Source organism: Tupaia chinensis, unplaced genomic scaffold (assembly GCF_000334495.1).
Source record: "Tupaia chinensis unplaced genomic scaffold, TupChi_1.0 Scaffold000360_1, whole genome shotgun sequence".
Lineage (NCBI taxonomy): Eukaryota > Metazoa > Chordata > Mammalia > Scandentia > Tupaiidae > Tupaia > Tupaia belangeri.
Window position 1 is genome coordinate 64,142 of NW_006159856.1, and position 25,907 is coordinate 90,048.

General features: G+C 43.4%; 2 protein-coding genes across 3 annotated transcripts in view; both read right to left on the minus strand.

Annotated features, from left to right (window-relative positions):
- Nucleotides 1-9,559, minus strand: part of LOC102491874 (transmembrane emp24 domain-containing protein 11) — a 40,875-nt gene extending 31,316 nt beyond the window's left edge. The window contains exon 1 of the mRNA XM_006152873.2: nucleotides 9,364-9,559. Coding sequence (XP_006152935.1) covers nucleotides 9,364-9,487 — 124 coding nt within the window. The 5' untranslated portion in view covers nucleotides 9,488-9,559. The remainder of the gene's footprint in view (nucleotides 1-9,363) is intronic.
- An 8,956-nt stretch (nucleotides 9,560-18,515) lies between these two features.
- The window catches only part of SPON2 (spondin 2), a 32,674-nt gene continuing 25,282 nt past the window's right edge, over nucleotides 18,516-25,907 (minus strand). The window contains exons 2-7 of one of the 2 annotated variants that reach the window (XM_006152875.2): nucleotides 25,872-25,907; nucleotides 25,028-25,253; nucleotides 24,437-24,660; nucleotides 24,162-24,353; nucleotides 23,395-23,569; nucleotides 18,516-19,282 (exon numbers count right to left, since the gene is read on the minus strand). In XM_006152875.2, coding sequence (XP_006152937.1) covers nucleotides 19,098-19,282; nucleotides 23,395-23,569; nucleotides 24,162-24,353; nucleotides 24,437-24,660; nucleotides 25,028-25,250 — 999 coding nt within the window. In that variant the 5' untranslated portion in view covers nucleotides 25,251-25,253; nucleotides 25,872-25,907 and the 3' untranslated portion in view covers nucleotides 18,516-19,097. The remainder of the gene's footprint in view (nucleotides 19,283-23,394; nucleotides 23,570-24,161; nucleotides 24,354-24,436; nucleotides 24,661-25,027; nucleotides 25,254-25,871) is intronic. The other variant, XM_006152874.3, reaches the window with a different exon arrangement.

Consider the following 25,907-nt stretch of genomic DNA (forward strand, 5'->3'; position numbering starts at 1 on the left):
CTGATTTAATGAAAACTGAGGATTAATCTGACCCTAAAAGTATTCAGATACTTGGCTACTGAGCACCTAGACTTGTCTAGAAAATCACTGCATGGAGGCTTAGCTGAAAAGTGAGAAATGTAAAAAGAAAAGGAAAAGAAATAGAAAAAAATGAATAGGAAAAAAACCCCCACAAGACAAAAACAATAATAAAAAGAGAAGAAAAATGTTTTTTTGTCAAAAATTGAAAACCACACAGCGTGCTAGAATGTGGCTGCTCAGAACTCAAATATAGATGGCTGCTGCTTGGCTTATCCTATGGGGGAAGGGGGAAAGGTAAGACTTAGAAAGACAAAAGAGGAGCAGAGAGCTAAGTTTACAAGTTAAGAAAGATTTTAAAAAATGTATATAGAGAAATAGAGAGTAAGTAGGGTGCTCTAAGCTGGCTCCAGGCTGGACTCGGGAGCAGGAGGGTGAAGTCTGGAGAGAGGGTCTTCGGGGGTCAAAATGAATGTGGTCACTCAGAACTCAAATATAGATGGCTGCTGATTGGCTTATCCTGGCTCCTGGCTAGACTAGGGAGCAGGAAGGTAAAGTCTGGGCAGAGGGTCTTCGATGGTTGAAATCCAACATATTGTTATTATTAAGAGCAACTTTGGTAATTTGTATACCTCTTTAATGTTAGTAATGTTTATTTTCTTAAAGTCTGACTATACCAAGTTTCTTTACATTCATATTTGCATGGTATGTCTTTTTTCCTATTCTTTTACCTTAATCCTTTCCTATATTTAAAGTGTTTCTTTTTAAAATTTGCTTTTCTAAATCTGTGTGCTTATTGAAGATAGAGAGAGAGAAAACACTCCCAGGGGACATGGACATTCTCAGTCCTTTCTCCTCCATTCTCCTCTTGGGATTTTGGGTATGAATGTTCACATGTGCAGCATGTTTTTCAAACTACTGGGTTCAGGACTCAAACCATAGTCAGCCACGTGGGATCCATCTGCCTTAACCACCATGCCACTTGCTGATTCTGAAGTTTTGTGTTTTTAAAACTGTATGATTTTTTTATTTAGTCTAACATCTTCATTTTTTTTTTTTTAAGTTTTGCTATAGGGTGTGCAAACTTGCTGGAGAAAGAGAGAGAGGGAGAGAGAAAGTGAGAAAGCATCACTGAGGGGTGGGAGTGACACAGTGTAATTCCTTCTCTTCCATTTTCCTATTGGGATTTTGGATACACACATGCACCCAGCATGTTTTTCAAGCCGCCAGGTCTGAGACTCGAACTGCATAGCTAGTCATGTGGGATTCAGCCATCTTAATCACCATGCTACTGGCTGGTCCCATCCTTAGTCTTAATTGGAGTATTTCGTTAATTTATACTTAACATAATGTAAAATATAGTTGGGTTTAAACCTATTATATTGCTATTTGCTTTCCACTTGTCTTATTTGTTCCTTGTTCCTTTCTTTCTTTCTTTTTCACTTGTTTTTCTTTTAATTAATCAAGTAATTTAGTTCATCTTCCATTTTTCTCTGTTAACATGTTACATGTTATTTTAATATTCTTTGTCGATTACCTTAGTAACAATATACATCCGTGTTGTACCACATTCTTCCTTGAATTAGTACTTTTACCAGTTGCCAAACACTGCAAGAATCTTTCAAAAGTTTGACTCTATTTACTTGCTTTTGTGCTATCATTGTCCTGTATTTTACTTATACATATGTTATAGACTCCACGAGTCAATATTTTTTAAAAATTTTCCTTTGGCTATATATTAATACATCTATTTTACAGTTTAAAATCATATGCTTAAGTTTTAAGTTTTTAATCTATTTTTAACTGAATTGTAAGTATAGGGTAAGATAGGGGTACAATTTCACTCTTTTCCAGGTGCATAACCAGTTTCCCCAACACCATTTGTTGAAGAGACTATCCTTTCCCCCATTGTGTATTCTAGTCACCTTGTCAAAGATCAATGGACCATATATTAATGGATTTGTTTCTGGGCTCTTTATTCTGTTCCATTAGTCTGTCTGTCCGTTTTTATTGTTTAGACTACTGTAACTTTGTGATAGATTTTGAAATCAGGAAATCTAAGAAAAAAATAGAGAGGAATCAAATAAAATAAGGATGAAAAAGGTAACATTACAATCGACATCATAAAATAAAAAGAATCAGGAGACTAGAGTGAACAATTATATGCCAACGAACAAGATAATGTAGAAGAAATGAATATGTTCTTAGAAATACATAACCTACCAAGTATGAATCATGAAGAAATAGAAGGTCTGAACAGAACTAATAAGGAGATTGAATCAGTAATCACCTCCCAACAAAGAAAAGCCCAGAATGAGATGACTTTACAGGTAAATGCAACTAAACATTTAAAGAATTAATGATAACCCATCTCAAACTTCTAAAAAAATTGAAGCAAATGGAACATACAAACTCTTAAAAACTCTTTGTATGAGATCAGCCTTACCTTGATACCAAAGCCAGACAAAAACAACACGAGAAAGGAAAACTATAGTGTCTCTAATTTAATTCATACACAAACTCATGACCTCCACCACCACCCAAAGAGTGGTCTGCTGTCTGTTCCACCTCTCTCTGTGGACTCTATTCTTACAGTCACTCAAACCCTAAATCCTGGAATCATCCCTACTTCTCTTTTTTATACCATTTCCATTCTTTCAGAGCACTTTTTAAATTCTGCCTTCAAAATACATCCAGTGTCTGATGACAGCTTCTCTCTCCCACAGCTCTTCTGATCCAAGTCCCATTTTCATTGCTGGGCCAACAACAGGACATTCCAATCTGTTTTTTTCTGCTTCTACTCTAGATCTGCTACAGGATTTTCTCAATACTGTAACCTGTGAGCCATTTAAAGTGTAAATTGTATTAAAAGTCTACCAAAGGCTTTCTGTCTTACTCAGAGTTAAAGTCAAAGTCTGTGCAGCTGTTAACCAAGGTCCTATGACCCTGCTCCTCCAACCTCACCTACCAATTTTGTCCCAACTAGCTCCTCACTGGCTAACTTATGTTGTCTTAAATACACCTTGGAACCTTCCATGTTCCCATGGTTTGTCCCTACCTTTCTTTTTCTTTTTTTTTTTCCTTTTGAGAGAGATTTTTACTATAGCTTGCTGGAGAGACAGAAAACAAGAAATCACCCCCAGGGGGGATGGCAACATCTCAATCCCTTCTCCTCCAATTTCTTCTTGGGATCTGGGGTACTGATGCACACATGCCTGGCATGAGGTTTATACCACCGGGTCTGGGACTTGAACCACGGTTGTGGGAGTCCAACAACATAACCATTATGCCATCCATTGATCTCATCCCCCTACCTTTCTTTGCATGTCAGCTCAAATATTACCTTTTCAGTGAGCCCTTTTCTGTGTATGCTTTGGTAACTTCTCCCTTTCTTGCTAAAACAGTGTGCACAGCACTCAACACCTAAGATACTAAATAACTTGCTCATTTATTAATTTATGGTCATTTTCTATCTCTGAGAATATAAATTCCATGAAGGCAAAACTTTGTTTCAATTTGAATCTCTAGAATTTAGAACAATGATTTGATAGCTTATTAATAGGTATTTGCTGAATAAATAGATAAGGGAAGATGGATAGAGAAGAGAGGAGAGAAAGAGAGAGGGATATGATCACTGAAAGGAAACAAATAGAATAAACATAAGTGAAAGGCAATTTTCAATTGTTGAAGCTTGAAATTAATTCCTGGGGAACTGACAGACTATTTATGAACATTTCAGAAGGACTGTTGTGAACCTTATGACTTTACAGAGAACAAATTGTGCCACTGTATTTTCAATACTTGTGTGTGTGTGTGTGTGTGTGTGTGTGTGTGTGTGTAGCAAACTGAGAGAGCTTAGAAACATTGTGGCTATTGGCTCAGTCAGTGGCACAGGTGGTAAGTACTGATCTGCAGTACTGGACATTACAGGGCTAACAGGTTCAGATCCTGAATTGACCTGAAACACACTAGACGTGCACACCCAAGAGTCTGACTGGCTAGAGAGCTCAGGGAAGGGGATTGTAGCATGTCTAGGGTGTCTGTCACTCTGTCTCTCTCTCTTTCTCAATATGTTTAAGGACTTCAGAAGGATTTTTGTGTTGAACTTTTCGGCCAAGAAGTTAGATGAATCCAGTTTCATGATTTTATTATTATTATTATTTTAGGGTTTTTGCCATAGGGTGCGTGTGCTTGCCAAAAAGAGACAGAAAGAGGTAAAGTGAGAATTCACCCCCTCCCCAGGGGGTGATGGCTCCACTATAATCTTTTCTCTTCCATTCTCCTCTTAGAATCTTGGGGATGCACACACACATGCCTGGTGTGATTTTTAAGCTGCCAGGTCCAGGACTTGAACCCTGGCTGACCATGTGAGAGTATAGCTTTTTTTTTTTTTTTGGTGTTAAATATCTAGATGTAAAAAATAAAATATATTAGAAGATATATAGAAAGGCCAACCCATGGTGGCACAGTGGAGGGACAACGCTCCATTTGGAGGCCATATAGAATCTTGTTTAGTTCCCCTGGCTGACCGTTATATGTAGGATGCATGCCCACATGCCTGTGATCCTGGAAAAGGATGGGGAAAGATTGTGGTGTGAGACTCTGTTGGCAGTGGTTCTCTCCTTCAGCCTCTCTCTAATGAGAGAGAATAAATAAATTATTTTTTTAAAAAAGGAAATATATGAAAATATTTTATAACCTTAGGGTTAGGGATGTTTTTCTAAGCAAGACAGTAAACCTAGGAGCCAAAACATCAATAGGTTTGACACACATTACAGGATGGTGGCAGGCCTGGAGTTAAGAGGATAACTATGAGCCAGATGCCAAAAGCAACAATGAATGAAGAGTCTACCAAAGAGTCAGTGCTAAATAACTCCAGGCCCAAAGCAAATAAGGCCATCTCACAGCAGAACCAGCCAAGTGAGAACTTTCTATTCTCGTTACCCTTCCTCCCACCCTATGCCTCTGCCCTAGCAGATCCAGAATCTCAGTTACCAAGCAGAGGAAGAGGAGAAATTCCAGACTATTTTAAAAGAGTAAGAGGGCTAGTCTTCTATTTTCTACTGCGAGTGATCAGTGCTTAGCAGGTCTCAGCTAGAGGAAAGAGAAAAGAGAGAATAAATCCCGTTGAAAACATTTATTTTTTTTAGACTAGGCAGTATCAAAATGAGATTTATTTATTAAAGTTATTATAGAATTTTATTTTTTAGAGAGATTTTTGGTATAGCATGCATGTGCTCACTGTAGAGACAGAGATAGAGAGACAGAAAGCAAGAAATCATACCCCCCCCCCCCGGGGGAATCATCATGCCACAATACTTTCTCCTCCATTCTCCTCTTGGGATCTTGGGCACATACGCACACATGCCCAGAGTGAGTTTTAAAGAATTATTTTTATTGGGACCAGCAGTTAGTGTAATGGCTATGTCGCTGGACTCCCATGTAGTTGACCGCATTTCACGTCCCAAACCCGGTGGCTTAAAACTCACGCCAGGCGTGTGTGCATGCGTGCCCAAGATCCCGAGAGGAGAATGGAGAAGGGATTGCGGCGTGGCCATCCCCCCTGGGGGGTGATTTCTCGCTTTCTGTCTCTCTGTCTCTGTCTGCCTGGCGAGCACACGTGCCCTATAGCAAAAACCTGTCCAAAAATTTTTTTTTCTTTTTTATTTAACTTTATTTATTTATTATTTGACCAGAGAGGGACAGAGCAAGAGAGAGCAAAAGCAAGCTGCCAGATCCACGACTTGAACAGTGGGCAGCCATGTAGGAGTCTATTGCCCCTAACCACTATGCCATCTACCAGCCCCCAGTCTGAGTTTTAACACTAGGTATGGGACTCAAACCACAGTTGACTACATGGGAGTCCAGTGACATAACCATTATGCCATCTGCTGGCCCCACTATAGGATTTTTTTTAGTTCCTTGGAACAACTAAAAAGCTTATGAAGACTTCCAAAGGTAGAAGAAGGCATACACATGGACACATACCTATTAGGGCAGACATTTAAGGTGATAGTAGGAGTGGAAAATAATGCTTCTTTTTATATCACTCCATGAGTTCCCTATATTCGGGGAACCAATTGCACACAGAGAGAACATAGCTAGCTCACTAAACAAAAATCAGAAACTATTCTAGATAAATCAGGTAAAGTGAGAACTCACCCCCCAGGGTGATGGCCAAGTCACAATCCCCTCTCTTTCATTCTCTTGGGATTTGGGGCATGTATGCACACGTGCATGGAGTGACTTTCAAGCTGCCAGGCCCAGGACTGAACCATGGTCAGCCATGTAGGAATTCAGCATCTTACATGCCACCTGCTGATTTCAATTAAAGACCAGTTAATGGGTTCATCTCAGCATGGTTGGAAGTCTCAAATACTACAGTTTTATCCTGCAGCCTGTTAATTCAGTTGAAATCAAAAGCACTTACCCATGTGTCATGCACTTTAGGAGGCTTGGAGATACAAAGATAGATAGAATAGAGTTTGTGTTCCTAAAAGAGCTCCTTCTGTCTGTCCTAATCCATCTTTAAACCATAAGTGTCTGTATTGACACAGACTGAAAGGAGACCCAGGATGTCTTCCTATTCTCTGGTTCCTGTGACTCCTGTATCAGGGCCTGAGTTTCAGTGGATTCCCAAATTGATCATAGCACCCAAGGCCAAGGCCTGGCTCCCCCCATGACTGGCTCCTCCCCACTCTAATCCATGGAATATTGTATCCCATTTTAGTTAGTATCACATTTGGAAAATGACTTGTGGTTGTTTGTTTAATTGGTTTTAATGAGTTTGGCTGGCTTTCTCCCCTTGTACTATTTGCTTATATTATGTCCACCATTTTTCCATATCTGAATAGTAATCCTCTCTTTTAGACCCCCATTTTTGCCCTTCTGCCTCAGTCTCCACAGTTTGTTCTTCAGTCCTCCTCATGGCTGTGTGTCTGGGGCATTCTTTGCTGTCCTTGATTAACAGACACTCCATCTTCTGTCTTAGGTTATACCCTCTCTCGCTGCTGTCCACTGTCTGTCTTCTCTGCTGAATAGCGCCAGGGACAGAGTTAGAGACTCATTTGTTCTTCACCTGCTGAGTCTAGTCTCAGCTCAGAGCCTGACCCAAGCTAGGTATTTTATCAATATATGTTGCGTAAGTGGACTTGAAACCATGGACTCTGCGCCTAAGGAGAATTAGCCAGGAAAAGAGAAATCTGGGGCAAGTGGAATCACTGACTTCAAAGTTAAGAAGGACTTTCAGTTTTAAAAAATTAGGTTTATTTTGAGTAGATCCAGACGGCAGAACAAGTATGACTAGATAAAAGTTGTGGGAATGTAGTTTCTGTTCTATGGTCAGTTGAGCTCCGCTGCTTGGCAAGGAAAAGGTGAATAGCTACCTCATGCAAAGGCTCGCTTAGGGCACAGGATTTGAAGGCTGGCATGTTAACTCCTGCCTAGGGGCAATGGCAAAAGAGGGCCAGACTCACAGGATCAATTCCAAGATCAGAGTCTGTGATTCTTGGACTTCAGAGCTATTGTCCTCTTTTAAAGAAAAGTTAAAGCATGTGAGCTTGTTCTCATTTTTTATTTTTTTCTGTAATGGTAGATTTTTAAGTAGCTGAGCTTAAAATCGAAATAATTGCATGAGGGTAATGGCTAAAGAGACTGCAGAATAGGAAGAATAGAAATTGATGCTTGGGGAAGCAGGGGGAGAATAGGAGCTATTAGAGTTAGGGAAGGTGTAAGACAGGAATCAAGAAAGGAAGATAGCAATATCCAACGAGGACAATGACTAGAAGAGATTTTTGACTCAGGATGAGGAAGCTGGTCACAGTGGAGACAGAGGCTTTGAGTTAGACTAAACAGACCTTTCCTCAACACAGCTGTCAGAACACTGTCCAGCGGCATTTGTCCTCCTGCCTCAGATACCTCACACGGCTCAGGTGACCCTCCAACTTGCTGCCCCAAATATGTCTCAGGTCAAGTGAATCCAGCTAGTGGGCCCTGAGGCAGCAAGCCAGGTGGGCAGTTATTCTTGTCACTACTATACCTCTGTCCTTTTAAATGCAGATTGAAAAATTCATGAGTTACTAGGAGAACAGCCAGCTGTAACAGGGCTATTCCCTCAGGAGTCCAAGCTTCCCCTGAGATGAGGTAGCTGGAACTAAGGCAGCATATTGAGCAAACACGTACAGTACTCTCTATGTGCTGGGCTGGGTTCTAATGATGGTATTCATTTATCATCATCACAACCAAAAGAAGTAGGCATTATTGTGATGGTCACCACTACATTTTACAAATGAAGAAACAGAGGGTTAAATAGATTGCCCAAAGGCACACAGTTCTTTGATGACAGAGCTGGGATTTGGATCTAAGTGGTCTTGTTTGGACTCCACAGTCTCAAACATGGCTTTTTCCCACAGTGGTCTAGACCACTCAGTTTTCCTCCTTATATTGTTTTCATTCTACTCATTTCTAAATGTGATCTTACATTTTCTGTCTTACTTTGTCTCCATGCTTGCTGCTTTTATTTGATTTTTTTTATAAGATGGGCCATTACTCTTCAGAACAGAACACTCAAATGTAATGAAGAGAATAAATTAAAAGGAGAATTCAACACTGTTTAATGCAAGATAGAATGGGATAGAAAAAATGCATGATCAGCATTTATGAAGACTACTGCCAGATTTAGATTTTCTTTTTTCTTTTTGGCATAAAATCAAGGAATCTGATGTTGATTCTGACTCAAACATTAAATATCATACTGTATTTTCTATACAATTCTGAAACCATGGGCTGTTGTTTCTTAGAAGGGATGTGCTTGGCAGCAATATGGAAAGTATGCAGAAATGACTTTGGTGACCACAGGTTTTTATGGTCAATTTGCTTGGAAAACAGTCTCAGATCTGCACTCATGCCTCCCGCAATAGTACGTCTTTCCCTTAGGGAGACTGGTGTTGCTCCAGGAAGCTGAGGTTCAGAAGACATACTCTTGTGCTGTGCGTCCTGTGTTTCACAGAACCAGTCTAAAGACCTCACATACATTTTGAGTGTTTAACCACAATTAAGGTGATATTTGGCACCAGAGATTCTTTTACTTAATGAAATCTGACACCTGGAAAAACAACTCGTGCTTGGATTCTGTGATGTTATGTCCAGATTCCCTATTTTATGAGTTATACAATTTACTCTTAAGCCTATTTTTATGATAGGTTTGAATACCTTGACAATCTATTAAGAAAACAAAACACCATACACCATTATACTCACTGCCCAATAATATAGTCTTCAAGAGATTAGCATAATACCATAACATGACTTCTTTAACTCAACATTCAATAGAATATATTTACCTACCTGTTACCAACGTGTCACTTGGAATGTCTTCTATTATGCATTTCTCCTCTCGTTCTCCAACATGGAAATAAAAAGCAGCTGAAAATGAAAAACCAAAGCATAAAAGAAATGTTAACACTTGCATTTTTGTTGCTCTAGCCCCTCTAAGTAGTAATTCTTTGAAATGGATCAATTGCAAGTGACGCTGCTTACTGAGTGTTTGTATTTCATTGGACAATTTTGTAAAATTGATTTTTGTGAGAAGCGACATATGGTGCCTACACTTGGGCAAGGAACTGCAAATCCCAGTGAGCAAGATAAAAAGACACCTGAACCTTGGGTCCTTTCTAAGAACAATGACACCAGAGTTCATTCTGATCTGTCACTTTTTACAGATTTTGGAGTGGTCTGATAGAATGGAAGACAATTTAGGGCTAAAGAAACGGCACTAGAGGAAACTCAGAAATGCTAAGCACAGGAAAAGCCCAGTGGTTGGTAGCCCCAAAGCCATGCCTTTGTGACCAAACTGAAATGGCCACTTTCTGGTTTTTCCATTGCTTGGCAGGAGGTAGAGGAGAGAGAATTGAGATGGTGTCATAGAGGGTGAGAAGGAGAGGAACAGAGGGCAGAGACTGGGAGACTGGTGTGAGAAGAGGAAACTGGGATATACAAGTATGGGTGGAAGAAAGAATCAGGTTGCTGAAGTGAACATCTGCATTGGAATGAGGTGAGACCCTCAATTTTTTTTTTTTTTTTTTTTTGGGAGAGGTTTTTGCTATAGGGCACGTGCGCTCGCCAGACTGAGACAGATAGAGAGACAAAAAGCGAGAAATCACCCCCTGGGGGAATGGCCACACCGCAATCTCTTCTCCGTTCTCTTGGGATCTTGGGCATGCACGCACACACACCTGGCGTGAATTTTAAGCCACCGGGTTCAGGATGCGAACCGCGGTTGACTACACAGGAGTCCAGTGACATAGCCATTATGCTAACTGCTGGTCCCAAGATCCTCAATTTTAACTGAAGCCCTAACCTGATGGTTAACCCTCTCCAAGTCTCAGTTTCCTCATAAGAAAAGGAGTTAAAATCTCTTACTAATCTATTATGTCCTTTTAGTTCTGGCATTCAGTGTTTTCTTCTTAAACTGTTACTTAGAAATATTATAGACTCATGAAAATTTGCAAGAATAGTACAGAGAGGACCTGGGTATCCATCACCCAGCTTCCCCCATGCTAACATCTTATGTAACTAAGATAAGTACATAATTGCATAATTACATAATTACATAATCACCCAAACTGAGAATTTGAATTGGCAGCATACAATGAAGACAGTTTAACATGGATCTCTTCAGTTTTTGCACACACACATTTTTTCATATACTAGTTGTCTTATTCTATTATAAGGAAGATTCAGTGAGCAATTAAGAACACTCTTAAAACAAGAGGGGGGAAAATGGAAAAAATAATGGTATCATGGTTTGGAGCAAGAGATTGGCACCCAACAGCTAGGATGGTTTGACTACAAAGTTTTCTAGCTGTGTGAGAATGGACAGATTAAGCAACCTCAGGATTGTACCTATAAGGCAGAGAAATAATGATAGTACTATCTCACAGTATATATAGAGATTAGGTGACACAAGTGGTATAAAGTCCTTAGCTCTGTGCCTGGCACAGTGGGCATTCAATGAAGGGTACAGCTGTTGACTTTTCTGGTGCTCGATGGAGTACAACAGGGTACATTCCTAGTGCATGGAAACAGGCACTAGGGCCTTTTGAAGCTGTCTCCTTCTATGACCCTGCCTCAGTCTTTCTTCTTACCTGAAGCTAAGCCTGGCTTTTGATCCCATCTTTTCCTTCCTCCTCAGAGACCTTGCTCTTTTCCTATCTGCTTGTGCCCTCCTACTCAGTCTCCCACCCTGATTACCAGTGCTCTTCTTTTGAGAAGTGCTACAGCATACTGTTTACAAGCTTAGACTCTGGGGCCAATGCCTGGGCTCACCTTCTCTGTCACTTATGTCTTATGAAACCCCAGGCAAATTTCTTAATTGATCTCTGCTTTAGTTTCCTCATTTATAAAGTTGACACAGTAGTAGGTCCACCTTATAGGATAGTTATCAAGATCAAATAATATACATGTAGAGTGCTAAGAACAAACACTGGCACACAGTTTGTGCTCTATCTAAGAGTTTGCCATTATTATTTTATAATCTGATATCTTAACTATAGATCTATGATTTCAATAAAATTAACTACTTAACTCTTTAATGTATTTATTATTTATTATTCTTTAATATACTTAGTCTATAATAGTGGAGCCAGCAGGTGGCATGGTGGTTGAGGGCTCTGGACTCCCACATGACTGACTGTGGTTTGAGTCCTGGACCTGGCAGCTTGCTTTCTCACTTTCCCTCTCTCTTTTTCTCTCTCATTCTGTCCCTTTCTGGTTAAATTAAAATGAATGAATGAATGAATGAAGTAAATAAAATAATTCTTTAAAGAAAAAAGCCTATAATAGTTTCCAGAGAAACTAACAACACCAATCTTGCTGGTATTAAAAAAAACTACTAAATGCCATTTAAGATTTTTTCCACTTTATCTTTTTAAAAATGTATTGTATTGTTATTTTTTATACATTCAACACTATACATCATTTAGCTTGTAGAGAGAATTTATCCAACATGAAATACACCTCAGACCAATCCAGTTGAGAATACTATATATGTTATCATCAACAGGTAATAAACCATTTCTGTGTCCCACAATGTCTTACTTCTCTATTTTTCTCCCTAATTTCCCTCTCTATGCTCTCCAATTTCTTGATCTTTAGTATTTTCCAAATAACATATACACAAAAATACTAAAGTTCCTGAAGTAACTATTTTCTTTTTGTATAAAGTATACTTAATTTATATCAGTTTGTTTTCAATATTTTGGGTTTGGTCATTTTGGTTTTTAGATCTGTTTATTTTTATTATGGAAAATATTTCCATGGCTCAAAAATTATATGTGAGAAAAGCAAAAACAGGGACCAGCAAATGGCATAATGGTTACATCGCTGGACTCCCACATAGTTGACCTCGGTTCAAGTCCTGGACACTGTGACTCGAATCTCACTCCCGGTACATGTGTGTGTTTGCCCAAAATTCCAAGAAAAGAATGAGGAGAAGGGATTGTGGTGTGGCCATCCCCCCTGGGGGGTGATTTCTCACTTTCTGTCTCTCTAGCAGGTGCACATGCCCTATAGCAAAACTCTCTAAAAGAAAATAAATAGAATAAAAATGAAAAATGGTAGATTGAAGCCTAACTATAGCAATAGGTTAATTAAATATAAATATTATAGTCAGAGATGATCAGACTAGTAAAAGGCAGGTAAATGTTGTCTATCAGAAGGGAGCTAGGAAATGGTAGAGCAGTAAAATGCGAAGTTCTTTGAGGCTGACCTGCATGGGGAAGGCCCAAATTTGTGTCCAAGAAGATCTTGGTAAATACGGCAGGGATGTGTATGTTCATGATCCAGGGCTGTCTGGGACTGGGGGTGGATTATGGCACCAGGCCCCTATTGAGGGTATTATCTCTCTCTTCATCTCACTTTCTTTCTGTCTCTCTTACTGATGGAAGAAATAAGAAAAAGAAAAAAAGGCCCATCCACAGTGGTGCAGGGAGTAGGATGTCACTGCGAGAACCTGGAGCCATATGGGAGGCCTGTGGTTGGATCCCCAGTCAACCTGAACATATCATACGTGTCCACATGCAACCGTAAGCTGGTTGGGAGGCTTCAGGGAGTATCTCAGCAAGGCAAGACCCTATCAAGGGTCTTGGTCTCTCTCTCTCTCTCAAGAAATAAACTATACACGCACTCATGACACCACACACTTGTAAAGACAGGTAGGTTAAAAATAAGATAATAGAACAAGGTATACCATACAAAGTCTAATTCAAGAAGTTAGAGTGCCTAGGGGACCAGCAGTTAGCGTAATGGTTATGTCACTGGACTCCCATGTAGCTGACCGTGGTTTGAGTCCCGGACCCGGTGGCTTAAAACTCACGTCAGGCGCGTGTGTGTGCATGTCCAAGATCCCGAGAGGAGAATGGAGGAGAAGGGTTGGCAGCGTGGCCATCCCCCCTGGAGGATGTCTCTCTGTCTCTCTCTGTCTTTCTAGCGAGTGTATGCTCCCTATAGCAAAATCCTCTCCAAAAAAAAAAAGAAGAAGAAAAAGAAGTTAGAGTGCCTATATTAATATCAGACAAAGTAACCTTGGGAATAAAGAACATTATCAGAGAGAGGGGAACATTTAATTGATAAAAGGGCACTATCTTAAATGTATAGGTATATAACAATAAAGTTTAAAAAATTCATGAAACAACAATTGCCAAAACTAAAGGAGAAAGAACTAAGCCTACAGCTATAGTGAAAATTTTAACACTGCTATTAATATATAGAATAAGTGATTTTAACGCTCTATTAATAATAGAATAAGTAGGGGACCAGAAAATGGTGCAGGAGTTACATCCTTAGACTCCCACATGGCCAGCTGTGGTTCAAGTCTTGGGCCTAGTGGATTGAAACTCACCCGGGGTGTGTGTGCCCAGTATCTAGGGAGAAGAAGGGATTGTGGCATGGCCATCCCCCAAGGGGTGATTTCTCATATTCCCTCTCACTGTCTCTGTCTCTCTCTCTGGTGAGCACATACACCCTAATACAAAAACCTCTAAAATAATAATAATAGAAAGTAAAGGAGAATTAGTAAGGATAGAGAAAACATGAACATACTATCAACCACTGTGACCTAACATTTATGAAACACTTTATCCAGCCATGACAGAATGCACATTTTTTCCTAGTGCATGTGGAATATTTACCAAGATAGACTTTATATTGAGCTATAGAATAGTCTTAATAAATTTAAAAAGGTTGAAATCATGCAGAATATGTTCCTGGCCATAAATTAATTAATTAGAAATCAGTAATAAAACATACATGAAAAACTCCAAATACCTGGGAATTAAATGCACTTTTTAATAAACAATGTATCAAAAGAAGAGGACAGAGAGATGAAAGGAACTATTTTAAATGACTTACAATGAAAATATATTTTATTTGTGGTATTCAGCTAAAGCAATTCTTAAATTTTTAAGTGTTTGTATAAGAATAAAAATTTTAAATTTATGATCTAAATTTCCATATTAAACTAAAAAAAAAAAACCTCAAAGTAAACCCAAAGTAAGAAAAAGGGAATATTAAAAGTTAAAGGAAGAAAATGTTAAGGTATAGTAATAACTGAAACGAAATAAACACGACAGAAAGCTAACCCAACCAAAACTGTTTTTTTTAAGAGATCAATAATAAACTCCTACCTGGACTGATTAAGGGAAAAAGAAAAAGACCCCCACAAATTACCAACATCAGAATGAAAGAGGGGACATCACAAACATTAAAAGGATAATAAAGGAATATTATAAATAAATTATGGCAATAAATTTGACAGTTCAGATGAAATTGAAATGACAGATGACTGAACTTCACAAGAAGAAAGGACATTTGAATAGCCATATACTAGTAAAAACATTATATTTATCATTGAAAAATCCTACAAATAAAACTGTAGGCTTGATCTCACTAGTGAATTCTATAAAATGTTCTATAAAATATTTAAATAGAAGTTAATATTGGTCTTTTACAAAGTCTTTCAAAAGAGAAGAGAGGACTCAAATTCATTTTATGGGGTTGGCATTATTTTATGCCAAAATCCCAAATCACTGAAAGGCATTATAGAATTTAGTAATAAACGTCAGTATTTAGAATTGCCAATTCCCTGAGCTCTTAAAGATCCTGTGGTTAAAAATTTGTCCAGTTGGCCAGCAGGTGGCATAGTAGTTGAGGTGTTGGACTCCCACATGGCCAACCATGGTTCAAGTCCTGGACCTGGCAATTTGCTTTCTCACTTTCTCTCTCTTTCTCCCTCTCTCTCTCTCATCAAATTAAAAAATAATAATAAATAAAATTAAGTAAATAATTCTTTCTAAAAAGTCACCCAGTTCTTTGAATTCGTGGACCTAAATTTCCAGGTTAGGATTTCTTTTCCTTAGGCTTGTTAATCAGTTGTCATTTTACCACTACTTTTGGGTGTCCTAAATTTTGCTGTTCTTTTTTTCTCCATCTTTGGGGAATTTATGCTTTTATTATTTGAGAGATTTTTTTTTTTAATTGTTACTATTACTTGTATTTAAGACCATCCTTCTGGGATGATTTTTCTCTATCTTGAAGCACATCCTTGAGAAGTTACTTCAGTGCAGTTCTCTTCGTAGTAAGGTCTCAGGTTTTTTTCCTTTAATATGTAAATGTCTTTATTTTTACTTTCACTCTTTAAAGTTGTTGCTGAGTTCAAACTCGGGGTTGACAATTAACTTCTCTCAACATTTAACAAGTGTTCTCTGACTGCCTATTTTCTCCTTTGCCACTTGGGAGAAATCTGCTGTCATCTATATCCACCTTTGGAGTCAGCTCACTCCTACCTCTCAGGAGCAAACTTTCATTTTCATTTTCCCCTACTTTGTATTCCTTTTACCCTGCTATGAAGCTTTATTGTTCCATTAAAAAGAAAGAAAGAAGAAGGAAGAAAGGAAAGGAAAAGAGAAACCCTTGTCACTCAATGGATGGCCTTTAATAGGCGATCTTTCCCTTTCCTTCGGCTCCTTTGAAGGCTTTCTCTTTGTGTTGGGTGTTCAGCAGTTGCAATATGCTGTGCGCGGTTTGTTTGCATTTGTCCTGGAAGGGGTATGTTGTGCTTTCTGTTTCTGGAGATACCTTTTCATTTTAACCAGTTCTGCGCTATTTTCCTTTTAAATGTTGGGTTGTCAAAAAAAGTCATGACACATTTTGCATGGAAAAATACATCCTGACTTTCCCGACAACCCAGTAGAATCTCTTTTCCATTCCCTCTATTATCTCCTTTGTAAGTCTGATTTAAAACATTTTAAACCTTCTCATTTTAGCTTCCAGAATTCTTTCTGAAATATTCGATCTCCTTGTTTCTATGCTGCATTCTCAGTTGTACCTTTCGTGATATCTTCTGATTCACTAATCTTTCTCCAACTAGGCCTCATTAACCATTTAACCCACTGACTAGGCATTGCCATTTTATGGTTTTTCCTTTTCAAATTCAATGATCACTTTGTTCCTAATTGCCCATTGTTAGTTGGTTGGTCGTTTTTATTCTACATTTTTATTCTACTTGTTCTATATTCTATTTCTGACAATTCTGTTATCTATGATCTTCGGTGTCTGAATTCATTGTTTATTTTCCTACTAACTTTCAATTAATTGTAGTGACTTGTCTTGTTTATTTGATGACCTTTGTATTGCGTTCATTGCTCTATTTTGGGTCTTGGGAGACCTGAGGCCTGCACTAGGGTTTGGGAACGCTTTCTGTAGAGAAAATTGTTCCTGTTCTTTCCTATATTCAGGGACACTGAGCATGAGGGCCTTGCTCAGCAGGGAAGCCCCAGGCTCACCTTCTTGATTTTGCTGCTGACTCAAGCTCAGTAGCAGCCCTCAAGCTTTCCCAGGTGCTTGTAAGCTCATTTTGTTTGGCCTGACCCCAGCTTCTCCTTGCTCTAGCCCCAGTTCAAGTTTTCATTTGCTTGCTCTTAGAAGTTGTGAGGGCATTTACAGATCCACATGTACTTTGGGGTCCCCGTAGCCAGGGAGTCAGCACTGCAATATCTCATTGATAGTCAGTGTTCTCGCCCCAAGAGACTTGTCACCCCTCCAGGGTTCTAGGAGGGACAGGGAAGTGGGCATGGTGATTGAAAAAATGCCCACTACAGTCTCTGTTCCCATTTGTTTAATGTCCTTACAGGATTCTACAGGTTTTGCAACCACACATGGATTTATGAATCTGATTCCATCTTCTTTGACAGTCGACTGGCCTTTTTAGTCCATTTATTCAAGTTTAAACCTATAATCTTATTGTTCTTGTTGTATACTTTTGAGTTTTGAGCTCCTGGTTCAACATGTTCTCCTGATACTCTATACCTGCAAGTCCCCACTCCAGTGATTCAGAGTGGATCTGATTTGCCTGTTCCACTGATTAAGAGCTGGTAGTGTGTGTAAGTGGTCGGTTTTAGTTGAGGGTGCCTCTTGCTAGAGACTCTGTTACCTGAGCACATAGTGCAATCTCTAGGCAGGATTTATACTTTTTTTCTTTTAGATACTTCAGGGCATTAGCAGACCTTAAAACTTTAAGAAAGGGTTTTTCATATCTCCACTATAACCTTAGAACTCATGAACCTGTGGGCTTAGGCTTGCATTCAGGTGTTTTCAAAGATGGTAGGAGGTTGGCCTGGTTTGTATGAGAGAGAAAGGTGGGGGTGGGACTTAGACAGGACACTGGGTGATAGGAAGTAGGCCTGTGGCTTTAGTAGAGAGAGATGGGTCCTGGGTGGTAGGAGGTAGGCCTGAGGGTCATGGTTGAGGGTAGAAGAAACCAGGAATTGGGAGGTGGGCCTAGGATCTGATTCCAGAAGAATCAGGACTAGCGGGTTTTAGCTAATTAGGTGCTCTAGTAAGGTACTCTCAGAGTGAGGATGATATATCCCCACCTCTGAGAGGGCTGAGGAGAAGCAGTTATCCCCTCATGAGCATCTTCATCCTCAAATTGTGCTCAGCCAGGCCTACTGCGTGAGGGCTCTGAGAATCCCTGTAAAGGAGAGATGCTGGTAGGAGGAGGGCTGAGGACTCCAACCTCTGGAAGGGGTTGACCTGGGCAAATCACAGTAAGCTTTGAGGGACATCTGTAAGGTGGACCTTTGAGCTCAGGCCCCGAGGAAGTATTTAATTGCAGCCTGTTGGCCTGGGGGTTGGTGGTCAGGGACCTGCAAACAGTTCCCATGTGGGAGGGGGCAGAGCATATGGAATGAGCTACTCACATGTGGATTGTGCCATCTTCTAGCCCTGGGAGGTCCCTGGCCTGGCCCTATTGTTGGGCACAGGGAAGACCCTAACTCACTTGTGAGGTGAGCTGCTGGCTTGTCCCTTGCCCAAGTGTCATCCCCTTACCTCACACCCAGCAGGCCAAGCATGTACAATGGTGTTTACCCCTTAATGCACACCCAAGTGTCCTTCCACTGCATGTTGTCCAGGAAAGGTGTGAGGACAGCCATCCATACTCATCAGGAGCAGAAAAAGGGTTTATTCAAATGAAAAGAGGTGAATAACATGAAGTTGCCAAGTGAAGTTTCTGAAACCGCCCTCTTTTTATTTTCATGTTTTTGTCCTGCTCAGCGCTGGGAGCAGTGCACAGTGGAAGTCTTGCTCAGGCAGTGGGTGCAGCAGCAGCCTGGGGTGCCAGGTCTGAGGTATTTCACTTCCGTGTGGATACAGGACTCCTGGACTTGAGGGATGTTGTATTACCCAAGAACTAGTGTGGATGTTCTCTGTATGGAAGACAACTTCCCAGAAGAGTAATAAATTATCACAGGACATAATGGCATAATTTAGAGTGGAGACTTGTGAGCTTTGGGGATTAATTTATCCACACAGAAGGATAAATCGCAAAAAGGAGCCTATTCATGGCATTCCCTTCCCTGCCACCAGAGGCCCTTCTGTGAAGAGATAATTGGCCAGCCCTGGTCTGCACTAAGGGCAGGAACAGTAAAAACAAAAAGCTCTTGTGCCCTTGACCACCTGCCTACAATGACCCAGGCCTGAGTGTCCCAAGGCTGAGGGGGTATGAGGGGCCGCAAGCTCTGGTTTTAGACACAGTTATCAGGAACACACTCAGCCTCTTCTTCGAGTTCAGGGCAGGGAGTCCCGTTGTTGGCAGACTGGACACGGACATAGCGAGTTCTGCTCTTGGCTCCCAGCTTCCCACAAGGACCTCTGCACAGTCCCCAGGACGACCACAGGGAAACCTCGCAGTCCAGCGGTGTTTCTGGAACTGGACCAAGCACAAGAGAACATGAACACTCTTGTAAGGAGGTGCTTCGTGGTAATAGACAGAGCCCCCCCACCCCTATGTGTGTGTTCATCTTGGAGACCATCTCCAAACTTCAGAGGCTTAAAGAAATACTTGCTTTTCTTAGCATGATTATAGAGTAAGATTAATGTCACCAAATGTGGCTTTCTAAAACAACCAAATGACTTGAGCCATGCATTTTTATACCAAGAGCTGGATGCTGTCACTCAGGTACCTACAGTGTCCTGGGCTTTGGGAAACAATGAGGGCCCTGAGGGGACCCCCATATAAGAAGTAAGAGATTGGAAAATGTTCCTGTTGTAGAAATGTGCTTTGAATTGGAGCATACTCTGACAAAAGTCTAGTCTCACCTGCAATGTTTATTGCTAATAACCAATGTATTTCTGAAGACAGAAATAGCTGGAACTGGACCGAACCATTTGGGTTATGAGACCCCACAGCATTTTTAGTATCACGGTTACTGTTTTATTATGTCCCATCTGTTTACACTATTTTCATTAAGAAATCAGTTTAGGGTTGAGACCAGCAGTTGGTGTAATGGCTATGTTGCTGGACTCCCATGTAGTCAACCTCAGTTTGAATCCTGGACCCTGTGGCTTAAACTCACGCCGGGCACATGTGTGTGCGTGCCCAAGATCCCGAGAGGAGAATGGAGGAGAAGGGATTGCGGCATGACCAGCACCCCTGGGGGGTGATTTCTCTGGCGAGTGTATGTTCCCTATACCAAAAAAAGAAAAAAAAAAAAAACTCAAAAAAAAAAAACCTCAAAAAAAAAATCAGTTTAGGGTTATGGTTAAATCACCTGATAATTTCTGTTTTTTCGAAAGAAAGCGAAAAAGCCTCTTATGTACACCATATGCAAAAATAGGCAAATGGACATTTTTCTCTGGGTGTATGGCCAGGAGGTTGGGCAGCTCCCTCCAGAAAGTCAGAGCCTGGCCTCTGTTATACACATGGGGGCAATATGATATCATCAGTCAGCAAGAATGGTAGTCTTGTTCCTCGCTGGAAATCCCTAAGCCTCCTTCTGCCTTACAGCAGCTGAAAGGCCCAGAGACACTTCCCAGCTTCCTGACAGAAAAGAGGGCAATCCAAGCCACCATCCTAGAGTGTGGTGAGGAGCCAACAAGCACTTGCAGCAGCCCCTGGTCTGCAGTGAGGACCTCACAAGTAGATCTCTAGGATCTTGAGGATCCTTGTGAGGAGGAGACCTGATAGGAGGGGCATTCAGTCTGTGAACAAGAAGTGAGAGAGGAGCTGGGCTGGCTTGGCATAGGCCTGGCAGAAGCTTCCTCAAGGATACCCACCATGCCCTGGCCTTTGCCTCAGGAGGTTGAGTGTAGCACAGAGACCCATGGCCGATGGCATACGCTCCATCCCATGTCGGGGATATAGAACAAGGACATGAGAGAAGAGAAGCAGACCAGTGTCAGGGAGGAAGGTATGAGGAGGCTCTGGGAAGAGCTGGCATAGCAGCTGGGGACCCTGGAACATTGGAAGCAGGGACACCATGGTATGGGACTGCACTCCTCAGACATCCTGGGTATTGGGTAGAGAAGGGACTCAGTTCAGTCCTGCCCCATCTAATGATAGATCTTTGGATAGAATTATTTACACATAGTTCCATGATGTTATCCTTGAGCAAGCACAGCTGGCCCCATCCTCCTCTCACCCTCTCCATGTCCAGTTCCTACAGTCAGGGTTTACCGCCATGTCTCCACCTGCCCAGTACCTGCAGAGCCCCCTCATGCTTGACTATGGCTGACTCCACCACTTCCCCACCCACTGTAGTGGGTCCCTCCTAGGTCCGGACAATCTGCCAATGAGTGGTTCTTCTTGCCAGGCTGCTGTTGTCTGTGGTATGTAACTGGTGCTCAGTGGTGTTTGCCCACTGAATGAATGATTTGTTTGTGTCCACCTGGAATGGTGTGTCTACTAGGACAAACAAGGAAGAACACTAAACCTGAGCTGGGGTGGTAGGTGTGGCACCACTGTCTGGTGTCTATAGGGCTGTCCTCTAAAAGCAGAGGCAGGAGACACCAGGGCTGGTACTGGTTCACAGGGAAGCCAGGTCCACCCACCCTGGTGCTGTGTACAGCCTGTGGTCTGGGGCAGTATCTCATCAATCATGTAGAGTTCACTACCTCCTGTATGACCCTGACCTGACCCACAAGTTCAGCTAGAGGCCTGCCCAAGAGCTCAAGTCTGTCACATAAACCCCTAAGCTTCTCTCAAGTTCACCCTGTGAGGTAGAAGATGATCACTAATGAGGCTCTGTAGCTGCCAGACTTTGATTGACTCCAGTTCTTCTGTGGGAAATGCCTGCACAGCTGGTTGAATCAAGTCCTCTCTCATCTCAAGGCCTATAACAGAGGGTACCTCCAGTGTCCATGACAGGTGAGACTCAGGTCCCTAGACTTGCTCAGTCACTCCATCCACCCTTTCTGAGGGGCTGCTTGAGGCCTTCTGACTAGTTAGAGACTCACCACCAGTGGGCACTATCTAGGACCCAGGCAGACATTCCAAGAGCCAGTTGGAGGGCACTTGAGTTAGTGACTGTTAGCCAGCAGCCAAACTCCCCAAGTCAGTCATGTTGGGATAGGTCCCAAGATCCCCCAGGAGCCCTTGCAGCACAGCTTCCACACCCCATGGGCAGTGATGGCACCACTGATGACACCTGCTCCCTTTACCAGTGAGGGGCCAGGTGGGATTAGAGAGAACAAACTTTCTCACATTCCTATCTGTTGTGACACACAGGACACCGTGGAACCATTCTGTTGGGGATATTGTCTCTGAGGCCCTCTCTTGGGCCACTTTTCATTGTTCGTCACTAAAGTAGTGTAAGATGCTTTCAGATGCCAACTTAGTGAAAGAGTTGAATCAACCAAATTCTAACTCTTTAAAATTAGCGTCATCTGCAGCCAACAGGTGGCATAGTGGTAAAGGCACTGGACTCCCACATGATTGACCATGGTTCAATTCCAGGACCTGGAAGCCTGCTTTCTCATTTTCTGCCTCTCTTGTGAGCAAATTTTAAAAAATAATAATAAATAGGCACAAGCAGATGGTGTAATGGTTATATCACTGGACTCCCACATAGTCGACCGCAGTTTGAAAACCAGACCCTGCGGCTTAAAACTCATGTCGGGCGTCTTTGCATGTGTGTCCAAGATCCCAAGAGAAGACTGGAGAAGGGATTGTGGTGTGGTCATCCTCTGGGGGGTGATTTCTCACTTTCTGTCTCTCTGGTGAGTGTATGCACCCTATAGCAAAAACCTCTCTTAAAACAAAAAGTAATAATAATAAATAAAATTAAATAAATAGTTCTTTAAAAAAATAGAAAAAATATGGGGCCAGCAGGTGGTGTGGTGGTCAAGACAACTGGGTTCACACATGGCCAACCTTGGTTTGAATCTCAGACCTGGTGGCTTGAAAAATCACACCAGGCACATGTGTGTGCATGCCCAAAATCCCAAGAGGAGAATGGAGGAGAAGGGATTGCAGTGTGGCCATTCCCTGTAGGGGGTGATTTCTCACTTTCCCTCTCTGTCTTCTCTGGCAAGTGCATGTGCCCTATGGCAAACACAAAAATAAATAAATACATAAAATTGGCATCATCTTGTAATGAATGCTGTGAATCCTCTGTTTGAATACTCAGATACTCAGGTTCATGTGATCCTGGACGACATCCCTTGGAGAACCTGAGAGAGGCTCCAGACTTTTAGAGCTTATGTGAAGGCTGAGATCCAGCATGGTACAGAACTTGTGCTCTGCCACAGTCCGAGCCAGAGCTCTGGGCCCACTGTGCATCACGGGGTGACACTTGCCTCATTGGGCCCACAGTGCACAAATTGAGCTGTGGCTTTTTCCCCCACAGGACATCACCAGGGACAGACACAGAGTTTTCTTCTAAGCCTAGTCACCTGGGTACCCTGGGATCACTCACGTCAATCGGAGGGCTCCGGTGCACTTTCAGAGCCATGCCGGCTGCCTCTTGGCTATGTGCCAGCCTGCGTCATGTCCTCACCATTGGGCTGGCTGCAGTACTGGGAGATGGGGAACCTGGACATTACCTGAGAGGCTGTCCACAATCTCATTTCCTCTGCTGGCCAGGTCCAGGGCTGGTGGGACGAAGGCCCTGGGGCTCTGTCGGAGTCGCACCAGAGTCACCCTGGCTATTGGAGGCAGGGACTTCAGCCGTGGGTAGTAGAATGAGTTTGCGGGGTGGCTGGGAGAGGAGGATGTTATCTAGGATGGAGGAAGAAGAGGCGTTCACAGGGGTGGTCCAAGAAGCCCAGTACCTGGCATCCAGCAGGGTGGCACTGGAAAACACCCCCACCCAGGCCACCGCTAAGTGACACAGGAGCCCAGCTGGGCCTCTCTCTGAGCCTGGAGAAGGAGTGCTGTGTCTCCACCTGGCTTGTGAGAGTGACACAGTGCTCAGCTGCGCCATCTCCTGATGGTGCCTGCGCACTGCACTCGCGCGGCAGGCTGGGTACATGTGCTCCTCACGGCAGTCCCACGACATGTGGACGAGGACACAGAGCAGTAAAGATCAGACTCTTCAGGCTGCATCTTGCTGTCCTCCCTGCCATGCTGCCAGCTTCTCAGGGATGGACTGCACCCCCTTGTTCACTGGGAAGCTAGAAACAGACCATGTTCCAAACAAGACCCAGAAGATGAGGGGACCAGAGGACACCGCCAGCAGGTGACAGTGCTTTGCCTCGGTCCTCCAGGAATAGGCAGTGTCCTCACAAACAAGTCTACCCCACACTGAGGTTCAGGGCACTCCTGGAACAGAGTGGAGGGACAGAGGGCAGAGGGGGTGTCAGTCATTCACCTCAGTCACCGTGTCCTGTGGGATGGTGGCAAAGTTTGGGGAAGAGAAGGTGAAGCCGCTGTCTGTCCCGGCATCGTAGGGGTAAAGGTCCACAGTAACTTGCTCCTTCCAGCGGCCTCCCTCACACAGGTCCAGACTGTCGATGCCCACAAACCAGTCGGGGCTGGGGATGATGCGCACCACAAAGGACACCTGGGTGCAGGCGGGTGCTCAGTGAGGCCTCGGCCTCTTGGCCACTCGGGCTGCCCTGCCCCTGCTGCTGGCGTGCTACTTACCAGCGAGTGCCTAGAGTGAGCCTCGAGTTCTGTGGCGGTCTGCCCAGTGCCACTGGGGACAGCAGGGGCCGCAAACACCTCGTGCACACTCTGGAGTTTCTCCCCGGCAGCCTCCATCTCCTTCATGAGGGACCAGGCCTCGCCTCGCTCGGCGAAGTCTCTCAGCCCGTTGCTGACGTACTCATTCTTTCTCCACATGCTGTAGTCGGAACTGTGAGCTGCCCCTGGGAGACAACCCAACTGGGATCCAAACTGGCTACAAGGCAGGGAACCGTGTCCACTCCTGTCACGTGCAGACAGTGACATCCTGTGGCCGCACAGGATGGGCTTCAGGCTGTGACTAGCATCAGGTGGCCTTTCTCGTGACTGTCCACCCTTCCCTCACACATCACCAGAGTCCGGAATGTCACCTGCCCCTCACGTATGACCAGTTGGCACAGAGCTGGCCCTAGGAAATACGTTTGGCACTGAAGTCCACTGGGCGTGAGGTGCCCTCCACAGCGCGAAGTGCTGTGCAGCTGTTAGGGAGACGGTGTCCCGAGCTGCAGCGCCCGCCCTGAACTGGGGAGGCAAGGAGGGGGCTGCACTTACCCAGCAAGGAAGACCACTGCGCAGGAGGCCTGAACAGGGGGTACTGCTTGGGGAAGGCAGACTGGCTCCACTTGCCGGAGAAGGTGATGCTGTATTTGGCCAAGGGTCTGGCGGTGCAGATGGACTCTCCTCCAAGTGGCTGGCCAGCCGCAGCGCCCAGTGTGGCCAGGAGGAGAGCCCAGAGAGCCCGGCCCAGGGCGGTGGCCAGGCTTGGGTTTTCCATTACCTACCAGCAAAGAAGAGCGGCCACACGCTGGCACGATTAGTCCCCAGGGCTCCCTGCAATACTGGCCAGTTCCAGGGATGGGGGTGGAGGACGGTGAGACCAGAGGGCGCTCCCAAGTGGCACTCTGGGTGCTAGGGGCTCTGATGATGGCCCAAGGTGCCTAGGCATCGCTCCCTGTGCCCCAAAACTGTTCCGCTGTTTCCCAGGCCCTCGGTCCAGGGACGGAAAGTCGTGTCAGGTTACAGGGCGCACAGATTCACAATGTCTGCGAGAACCTAAAGGTAACTGGCAGGTTTATAGTCCCCAGGATCACTGCACGCCCGACACAGCGTCGGCGTCAAGCGCAGAGCTCAGCGGGATTCCGCTCCCTGCTGGCCTGGGTGACAACCAGGAGGTACACTTCTCACCCCGGTCCTTGTGTCTCAGCCGCCAGTCTGCCATCTCAGGAATGCGGACCGGCGCGCTCAGGGCGACATCAGCAAAACTCAGGCCATTGCCAGTCCCCAAGGTAGGTCCCCTCATGGGATATTGTAGGTTTCTCGGATAAGGGGAAGGCGCAGGAGGCCCGGGCCCTCTCTGGATCTGCGGGTCCCGGGGACAGGAGCACAAGGTACTCACCGGCAGGAGCGGCGGGAGGGCAGGCGGCAGGGCAGG